Source organism: Pyxicephalus adspersus, chromosome 4 (assembly GCF_032062135.1).
Source record: "Pyxicephalus adspersus chromosome 4, UCB_Pads_2.0, whole genome shotgun sequence".
Lineage (NCBI taxonomy): Eukaryota > Metazoa > Chordata > Amphibia > Anura > Pyxicephalidae > Pyxicephalus > Pyxicephalus adspersus.
The window spans coordinates 149,864,454-149,875,070 of NC_092861.1; the positions used below are offsets into that span (position 1 = coordinate 149,864,454).

Consider the following 10,617-nt stretch of genomic DNA (forward strand, 5'->3'; position numbering starts at 1 on the left):
CACACACAAGGGCAAGGTTACCATTGTAACATACAGCAAAGTATAATTGGAGAAATGAGCATTTACCTGTGTCAGGGACATCTGTGGGCCTCATAATTCTGCGGATCTGTTCCATGGACTGCAGATCAGGGGAAAGTCCTGAAAAAGAAAAAGAACATTTTTCTAAAAATACAAATGGTAAAATAAAAAAGGCAATTATATAAAAACAGATTTCAAAATATTTTGCTATAGTCTCAGGGGGAAATAGACTGGAGAAAGTAACTAGTATTTTTCTGTGGGGGCTTACCCAATATTTGGTGCCCCTTACAGTAGATCTCTTAATTATTGTTTGTCTTTAGTTGCATTTACCCTAAATAAAACTTGTGATCAAGCAAAGTGGTAAAACTACCATAATATTGTTTAGGACCCCATTGCGCAGCCAAAGCAGCTTTGATCCATTCAGGGACAGACATTGCTATAGCTTGGAAGGTCACGTCATCCCCGGATAAGGGACGCATTTCAGCAATCAGCATGATCTAAAAAGAAAATATTCTGGAGGAGTGGGGGGTGATTATTAGGTATTGGGCACCCATAACCTGCCTTTCTTTCATACACCAACTTAAATATGCGCTCACAAGACTGTCTGTCATCACTTCACCTGTCAATGGTTGTAATGGTTTGGCTCATCTATGTAGAATCAATACAGGGTGACTATTCACAGCCTAAAGTTTTACACATGATATAACCTAACCCTGACAAATTGTGCTTGCTGCTGTGAAAATCTGTACACCGAGGAGGCTTCATCACAATGTACTACAATTACCAGCACAACATGGGAGAAGCTCTGCTTGGTAATCGTCTTATTACATGCAATGGAGCAGGAACAGACACATAGCCATATCCTACTGTTTACACGCTCCTTTAGAGATCGATAGTCTTTTCCACAAGAAACATAAATGGTGACATGCCAGTGAATGTCTAATTGCGCAATTACTTGGAGGATAAATAGGTTGGTTTGGATCTGAATGAGAAAGACCGGGTGATTACATTCTCAATGTGTGTATAAAGTGCTTCTCTGGCAGCAAGGCACTTGTTCTGCAGAAGGTCATCGCTTACATGGGGCGAGTAACTTTCATGCATCATGCTCTGAGATTACAGGGCTATTTATAAAGCTCACAGGTGGGTGCCAAACCAGATTTATTCAAGCAAGTCAATACTGGGTCCATTTTCATGGCATGTGCCTACTGCAAATTGAAGCGTTGGCCTGTGCTCTCTACAGGTTTAATGCACAGGGAAATCCAATTATGAAGAATGCCACATTTGTCCAAGGTGCTCATTTCTGGTGCTGACAAATTTGAACTTGACCCATGGCCTGAATAGGCAGGATGAGAGCTTAGACTTATTCAGATTAATGGTTTGTGTCAATTACTGAAGCCAGAGGAGGATTACAGTCACAGAACATAAGTAATTTTAAAAAACTGCTCTTAAACCACACTACAACCACCAACATCACCCTACTGAACTGTGAGCTGACCTGCATAAACACCATACTCCGGTTTCTTTTTAACCCCCAGGCAAGACAAGTCCTGTGCAATGTTTCATCACCTTGGGCATCCTAGACAGACTGGACCTGGGCACTGAGCATTTAGTATTGGAGTCCCACTATGGGCGCACATGATTCTGAGGGCTCAGTGTGCAGCTGCAACTTGTGCTGAAGAGGACTCCTGCCAGTGAGTGGATTCTGCTACAGAAGTAGCAACTTTAGTGAGACTGCATGGACAGAATAAAGCAGGACTGATAAGGTTGGATTTAAAGAGCTTTTCAAAAATTTCCTTTAAAAAAAAATCACAACACCCCCTAACATTTCCATCCTCACAGGTCCCTCCAAGGTTTTGAAAGCTTCCCAACACGTCTGAAATTCCTAATGTCCATTGTGGAAGCCCAACATAATGAGGAGCCTGTAAGAAGGTCATGAAGACGCAAGTTATCACGCAAATTCCAAGTGGGGTTCAGCACGGTGGCTCAGTGGTTAGCACTCTGGCCTTTGCAGCACTGGAGTTTGCAGGTTCACCCTGGTTTCTTCCAGGTACTTCAGTTTCGCCCCACATTTCAAAAACATGCAGTTAATTGGCTTCCCCCAAATTAACCTTAGACTGTAGTAATGACATGAATATGGTAGGAACATTAGATTGTCAGCTCCTTTGAGGAACCAATGGTGAAATGACTATGAACCTTGTACAGCGCTGCGTAATATGTTGGTGCCATTTAAAAACAGGATAATAGGTATTGTACATTCACTCAATCAGAACAGCAGGCAGTTTATGGAGACAAACCTCTAGATGCATGCTCCTAATACCCAAGCTTGTTTTACCCTTTGGGAGATACTTTAGGGGTCATTACCTTTGCAACCATGTATACAAAGTGACTTTTGTTCCATGGCACGTTCTTAGATATAACACACTACATGTCTATTTTATTACAGAACACCTCCACGCCATACTGATGCTCTATAACAGCAAATGATGAAATATTTGTGGGTTGCTTCTAAAAAGCGGTCAGCAAAATGTTTATAGAGGAGATTTATACAGAGTAGCTTATCATGTTAACAGCAGGAGATGGTGGCATCATATTAGGAAAAACACAATAAAAAATACACACAAGTACGGCCAGTGTAGGTTTGTAAACTGGGAACTGGTTTGACATGTTTTCATACTGTAATAAAAGCAGTCATAGTAAACAGGGATTATGAGTCAATCATTCCACATACCTATAAAACACTATGAAGAAGAGGTCATTGTATTTTACAAATACAACAAACGCTCCCACTCGATCGGATAATGTTCCAAAACGTTTTAGAAAGGAGAAAGGAATTCCCCCCCTCCTGACTTCCTGCTGGTTTCATCACTGAATGACTTCACAAACCTTTCCATGTCTAATTACAGAGAACTGATTAGGTTTGGTTAGAATAAAAAAACAAAAAATGGTAGACTATGCAACGCTGGCAATACCTGTACATGGTTTTGAGTTGCAAGTTTTTTTTAGCTTTCCATCAACAAGCTTCCCACAGCATACAAGACACTAACGCCACCTCCAGAGTCCTTCCACTGTGGTACTTGACATCACGTACAGAACAATGGCTCCAGACAGGACACTGACATTTTTGAAACTTTACAAGGTGTTATTTCAGACCTCACAAATTCCCCACAGTAAAAACACAGAAACAACTACTTTCAAATTCCTTGCAACAGAGGAGCAGTCTTCTATTAACAGTGCCTTATGGCAGCCAACCTCAAACACTATGCTCTTCCGCTGCTCCTTTCCCACCCATGAAGGATCCCAAAGAGTTCACATTCTCCATACTGGCTGAATACCCTGCAGCAGTGATATGCTGTAATAATTGGGAGAACTAACATAATTCTGTGATAAGATCTGGGAAAACAGGATCCGTTAGTGGTCTACCACAGGGGTCGGCAACCTGCGGCTCGCGAGCCACATGCGGCTCTTTAGATGTGAAGCTGCGGCTCTTTAATTCAGTCTGTCGGAAGCTATTCTATCTCTCAGCCTGGCTTTTCACCACACCCCTCCCCCGTGACACTCTAGAGCTTCCGACGAACTGAAGACAGTGAGGACCCGTGTCACGGGGGAGGGGATTGGTGGAAAGCCAGGCTGAGGGATAGAATAGCTTCCGACAAACTGAATTAAAGAGCCGCAGTTTCACAAAAAGCCAGGCTGAGAGATAGAATCAGTGCCTAAAGGTATCTATATTTCTACAATAAAATACAAAATTGGGCAGTTTAGCAACAATACATGGAAAATCAAAATGTTTGTACCTGTTTCACCATTACAGAATTCTGAGGAAAATGAAATGTCATCTAATGTTATCCAAACTTTCTAAAACCATGCAAAGCCATCGCTCCCATTGAATTTGTTTGCTCAATTGTTTGTTATTGAAGTACAAGTTAGTGTTGTAAGTAAATGTTTACTTGTTTTAATTTTTTACTTAAATAATAGGTAATTATCTAATAATGCCATATATATTATCTAATTTGTTGTGAAAAACACTACTTATATATGAATAGATATTTTTTCTTATGAATAGATTAGTTTTTTTTTTTATCAAAAAACTTTATTTGTGCGAGTACTATTTATTGTTGGCAAGAAAAAATTTTGCGGCTCTTTAAAAACTTTGAAATTTTGTAAATTGTAATTTTTGGCTCTTTCGACTCAAAAGGTTGTTAACCCCTGGTCTAGCAGGATTAGTTTCAAAGACAATGCAGTACATTTAAACTTTAGGCATCACAGGGACTAGTTTTGGCAATTATGTGCAATGGAATGGCCACTGTAAATGAACAAGTGCCCAACAAAACCAGACAACATTCTCCTGTCTATTATTATTACACAGTATTAATATATAGTGCCATATTACGCAGAGCTGTACAAAGCCCATAATCATGACAGTCCCTAAAAGAGGCTCACAATCCAATGTCCCTACCCTTGTCATATGTCATTAATGTAGTCTAAGGTCAATTGTTGGGGGGAAGCCAATTAACCTAACCATGTTTTTGGTATATGGGAGGAAACCGGGGTACCTGGTTGTTTCCTGCTACTGACACCACTCCTATAGACATGCTGGGGTCTACACAGCTCTTTGCACTAAGGCTTTTCTAACTTTAACCTTACAGTTTAAACTCCCTGGCAGTCTGAATAAGTATTTTTATATGTCGAAGCATTAAATAAAAAAAAAAAAAAAAAATTAAATTACCAGCCTGGTTCCGTCCCCCCACACCAGCAGCACTCTCACAACCCGGCCGGCATTTGCATTCCCTGGGCAGCAGGTAAGACTTCCATTACAATTCCACCCTGAGTGCGGCTCGGGGTTACCACTTTTGGTACTGAAAATTAAAACCGAGCCACACTCAGAAATACCGCCAGGGAGGGTAAAGAAGATCTCCAGGATTTAGGAGAATGTCAGTTAAGTAAGTAAACCTCATTAGGATTATTTGCTCATTTTGTAATATTTTTTAAAAGGTGTAAAAAGAAAAGCAAACAATGAAAACAATTGAAGACCAAGAAAAGCACAGACAAATCCCTTTTCAGAGTTTAGGCGGTGGATACATCTGGGACCCGATTAGGTTTCCTTATACTGACCGACTTGTTTCTGACTCCATTCAGACATGCTGGGGTCTACAAAGCTCTTTACACCAAGACTTTACTGCATTCCACTTTATCATTTAAAAGAGGGGATCTTTATAATAACCCTTTTTTTCAGAATTAGGCCCTGGATACATCAGAACAATCCTTTGGCACATTGACCTCACCTGGTGTTTGGAGCGAAGGTCAGGAACCCAGGGCTATTATTAGATAGTTATTTTCAGAGGAGAGTTGCGCGCTTATGTTGCACGCTGGTAACCTAGAATGTTTTTAATCACAGGACGTGCTCCTACCTCCATGGCAACAGAAGATCTTCTCATCCACAATGGCGGCGATTGGCAGGCAGTTGAAGCAGTCAGTAAATGTCTTCCACAGCTTTATATTAAACCTTCTTTTGCCTAGGAAGGGAAAAAAGTAATTTCATTCCCAGATGAAAAAACAAGACAGAAGTTAAATTACAGCTATAACATCAGAGGGGCATAGGAGGGTGAAGGCATGACTTGCACAGAGTGGCATTTTGGGTGCGTAATGCTTCTCCAAATCAAAATTAAACGATTACTTGCTGATCTAACGAAAAAAAAAAAATGAACTGAAATAATCTGAGGTAGCTAAAATTCCTGAACTTCTAAAAGGCAGCCACTGGTCCTTAGACTGGAGATTGGACCCTGAATTCTAACAGTCCGCCCCTGAGGAATGACAAGAGATGAGACTTACATTCATCGTAAAAACCATAGATCCGATTGATGCTGGCGCATTCATGGTTTCCCCGAAGCAGGAAGAAGTTCTCTGGATATTTGATTTTATACGCCAGAAGCAGGCAGATGGTCTCCAGTGATTGCTTCCCTCTGTCCACATAATCTCCCAGGAAAAGGTAATTGGCTTCTGGAGGGAAGCCTCCATATTCAAACAACCGGAGTAAGTCTGTGTACTGCCCATGGATGTCACCTGCAAGAAAAAATGTACAAGAAATGCAATCAAAATGCCCAAAATGTACTTAATTCCTGTAGCCTTTAAAAGAATAATAAAAAATTGCAAAAATAGGATTTAGACGAGTAAGGCAAATGTTTTTGTTTAATCTTAAAGCATATTATGGAACACCAATATCTACGTAACGATAAAATTAACCCATTTGGAGTAAATCCCGGTAGAGATGGTAAATAGAAGTCAGATTTAGGACACTGGATATGACGTTTTGTGATTGTTTCCAGTGACCGATGAATGAACATGTGCTGTACACACGGCGCCGTTTTATTCTATGGAGAAGGGAGGACATGCTAGCAACAACCCATGATGTTGAAAAAAGTGCCAACCTACTACGCAGCGCTGTACATTAAAAAGTGGCCACAATCCCCCTTGGTGGTCTGCTGTACACATGCCAGATATTTGTCCAAGATCTGACTAGTGTGCAAAGCCTAATACCACATTCTAAATGCATTTACTCTTGCTATAAAATGAGATAAGGAACAATTTACAAAAAGTAATTATGACACATGAGCAAATACCACCAACAAAAGCGCACTAAAGTAATGTGCTTTAAAGTACACCAAAGTCATCACTGGAATGTTTAGAACACTACTTCTGCCTGTCTTCCACAGGACCTACTAAATTTGTACAAATGCTTTACATGGGTGCAGGCCTGGAATAATATGTGGACCAACATGACCCAATCGCTGCAAGTGATTAGATTAAGTCCAATCAGGTAAAACCTAGAAAGGTTTCTTGCTTGTGGTGACCTATGAAGCTTGCACTCTAAACCCTGGCAGCCAGAACAGCTTACAACGAGTGTCCAACCTGCTATTAGCAGTGACATGAAACCTAAGCTAGCCATTTCGGAAACACCACTATAACCTATAAATATCTGACCTATTCTATGACTGACAGCCAAACCCTGCAACAAACTTTTCTCTGGGGAGGCTGTCTGTTCTAAAAGCCTCCTCATGCAGCATTTGTATGGATTTACTGCAGTTTAATTTACTAGCAATTAGAAAAGGTTCTGTAGTCACAGATTATTATAAAATAAAGTTCAGTTCTGGCTTAGCAACAGCTGGCTCAAATCTCTTTTCCTGCAACACAACAAACAAGCTTTTCCTCCCATGTCACTACCACTCAAATGTAAAGCAAATGTCAAAAACTTTTCTAGTTTTGGATGGACTGATGATGCAGTAACACTTCTGTTTAATTAACGAAAAACAAAACTTGACTTAACATACACGAATATGCAGACCTTAACTAGACCAGCTAGGAAAATCTGTCTATGAAGCACGAGTTCCACTTGGAACCAGGAAGGGCTTTATTGTTGGGACTGAATGAACTCTGAGTGCCTGGGGATCAAGGAAGATGGCCGCACCTGCGATGTAATGGGGACAGGCAAGTATGCATGGGGTATTGTTCTGCCTTCAAATGTAAGTGAAGTCAGTCTTTGACTTAATTCTGGACAAAGGAAGGGGGGCAAACACGGTCACTTTTTTTTTTGTCATTTGTGTGCCACTGGAGAGCTTGGCCTTTACACAGATTTCTTTCCTCTTGCTGAAGTGAAATTGGTGTTCCAAAACAGAGGAGAGAAAAGCTTCAGTGGGGACATAAAAAAAAAAAAAAAGTTTCACCTTTATCCTCTAAAGCCAGGAAGAGAAAGGAAAGGTCTGGGGGGACTTACCGCAAATCTTTAGTGGGGCTTCCAGTTCCAACAGTATGGGCTGACTGAGGAAGATCTCACGAGATTTTATACACAGGCCTCTCACTTCTGCCTCCGTCATCTGGACGATCTTTCCGGGGCGACATCCTCGCACTGCAAAAACAAAATATTCATAAATTAGTTTTCAAGGTGCAAAAAGCAAACTGCTGAAAAGTTTCATAGTGACTTGACAAATGTAATTGACTGCTTCTACTTCAGAAGACAAGTTTCAATCGACACCCTGGTGCCGACATTCAATACTTTTATTCTGTTCCTTGACAAAAAATATACCGTACTTTATGTTTACATGCTTGCAACCCAGAACTATCTCCCACTAGGGGTCCCAGGACAACTACATTCGGGGGCCTTTTAGCCCGAGCCACTCTTACGGGTTGTTTAGTAATGTTACAAGTTCCCTCCAACCCGGTAATGAACAGCTACAGACAACTGGTTAATAGTTAAAATCAGGACTGTTTGAATACAGAGGAGGTAATGTGCCATCCTCTCCCGAGATGAATCTCCTCTCCGCATGAACGACTCTCAGAACAGCCAGCAGCGTATTTTTAGATAGTGATTTTTCATAAGAACAGAAAGGTTTGGCAGCCACCCAGCTGCCAGGGACTCTCCTGCAGATCAAACAGCAGATATGAGAAAGGAGCAGACCAATGGAGCACATCACCATGCCGGGCGATGCCATTCCATGCATCCCACATACAAGCATACCCAGTGCAAGGGGGGAAAAAAAAAAAAAAAAACACAAAAACAAAACACTTTACAAATTAAGCTTTGAGTGGGTACAAACTGATTGGATGGTTACAGCAGGTCCTAAACCAAAAGTTGACTGTAGATGCCTGCAATGCCGCATTTATACATAAGCCATATGAACGGAAAACCAAGCCTAGAACGTGGCAGGTTTTTTTATTGTCAGCAGAAGGCAGTGCCATGTGATGGCCCAAATCACAAAAACAGAAAGGCTGGCTGTGCCAAGATCAGCAAAGTTCCAGCCAAATAATGATACATTTCCCTGGCTGCAAGACTGTCTTGGCAAAGAAGCCTTTGTCTCCGTATACCAGGAAAAACAAAACCAACATCCTGTCCGTCATTCCACACCAAGAAGCTGGCCAAAAGGCTCAACTATGGCGCTCAATTACCTGTAGAAACATGCAGCCATATTCTACTAACTACAACTAAAAGAAGCATTCACCAAAATGGGAACAAAAACCCAAAAATGTTACCTGCTAGATGCGTAGCACCACCCTTTAACCTAAGGCCCAGACCCATGATAGGCACTGTAAATATGCTCAGCCTATAATAAGTCATCGCTTTTCCTAGCAGGTGAGTAATATGGGTACAGAATGCAATTCTGTAACCAGTAGCTCTAAACTTTTAAGGGACAGTAAACCACCAAGCATGACAGACCACTGGAAAGATACAATATGTGGTGCCAGTGAGAATGAATAGCAATCCAGCACTTAAATGCAAGTCTTTATTTTGTAGTGTGTTGGGTTAACATGTGGGTTTCTGCACGAAAACATGCAAATTAGCACAAGTGCAAAATGAGGCTTTAGATCGTACAAACAATATCTAGTAATATGTGCTTATATGACTACTGAATGGTGCTCAGACAGACAATATTTCAACCTAGTAAAAACTTTCATCTTACCAGTGCTTCATATCACATGCACCGACTTGTGTGATCACACCGTTTTGTATTTGTGTTATTCTCTGGAAGCAAAAAACCCAAGCACAATTTTCTCTGCAGAGATATCGCCGGGTCCTAGGTGATCGGTATCATTACCTGCGTTCTATTACCAGGAATCACAGATACATCCCATGGGGCCCATTGTGGAAAATGTGCACACTGGGTATAGCAAACACGGATCCATTATTCCCAAAGCATCATCCCAGACTAACCTGACAACCATCAGAACTAGGAGACCGCACAGCTGTAAAACACCTAGGAGACCGCAGGGCAACCAGAACAATTTAATTCAAGATTTTAAATATTGTGCAAAGCCCTAAACCCGCAGAATAAATTTACTGGAGTTAGAAAAAAAAATGAATGCATTTGGATGGGAATGTTTGCAGCCAAGCTGACCCTATTGACGAATAGCTTGGTTGAGGAGCCGACTGCCCCATATCTCCTCTCCTGCGATAAGTTCAGTTTTTTATTTTATTTTTGTTAAAGCATTACCCTGATAAAGAAACATCTCTGCTCTGAATTTATCAGGAATCAAATGTCATGCACAATGCAAAGCCACAGAATTGCAAGTAAAATTTCCATTTTTTTTTTTACCAGGTGCATTTTACATCCACTAATAGGCGATTTAGAAACAGAGGAGGCAAAATTGTGAAAAGGTGACCCTGCAATTTTTACATACAAGGTATACATCAAACACTTCAGGCTTGCTGGTATGCATTTCTTGCTTGTGGGTTTTTAATGTGAAACGATACCTTGGGCGGCAAAAGACTTCAGAGGGCTTTTCCAGGCAGACAGAAAATCACTATATACAGAAGCACTATATATATAGAATTCCCCTACAAGGTATGGTCATAGCTGTGTGTTGCAAGACTCAATACAATGAACTATTCATAAAACAATCAGCAGAGCCAGTCACATAGCAACTAAGTGCTGAACTTTAAACATAGCGCTCGCCTCCCTGAGCTCTGCTCTCATCTAACCTGTAACATGAGTAATGGGGTTCAACAATCCTATGTAAACATGTAGAAGCCGTAAGCAGCACACAACCTAATGTGGAATGTAAATTACTCGCATCCAACCTCAGGTACCGCAAGGATTTTGCTGGATTTCCAAG

General features: G+C 41.0%; 1 protein-coding gene across 1 annotated transcript in view; it reads right to left on the reverse strand.

The window, feature by feature from the left end:
* The window catches only part of PPP1CB (protein phosphatase 1 catalytic subunit beta), a gene marked incomplete in the record, with an annotated part of 39,032 nt that overhangs the window by 5,813 nt on the left and 22,602 nt on the right, over window positions 1-10,617 (reverse strand). The window contains 4 exon segments of the mRNA XM_072409980.1: window positions 67-138; window positions 5,424-5,528; window positions 5,845-6,075; window positions 7,784-7,915. Coding sequence (XP_072266081.1) covers window positions 67-138; window positions 5,424-5,528; window positions 5,845-6,075; window positions 7,784-7,915 — 540 coding nt within the window.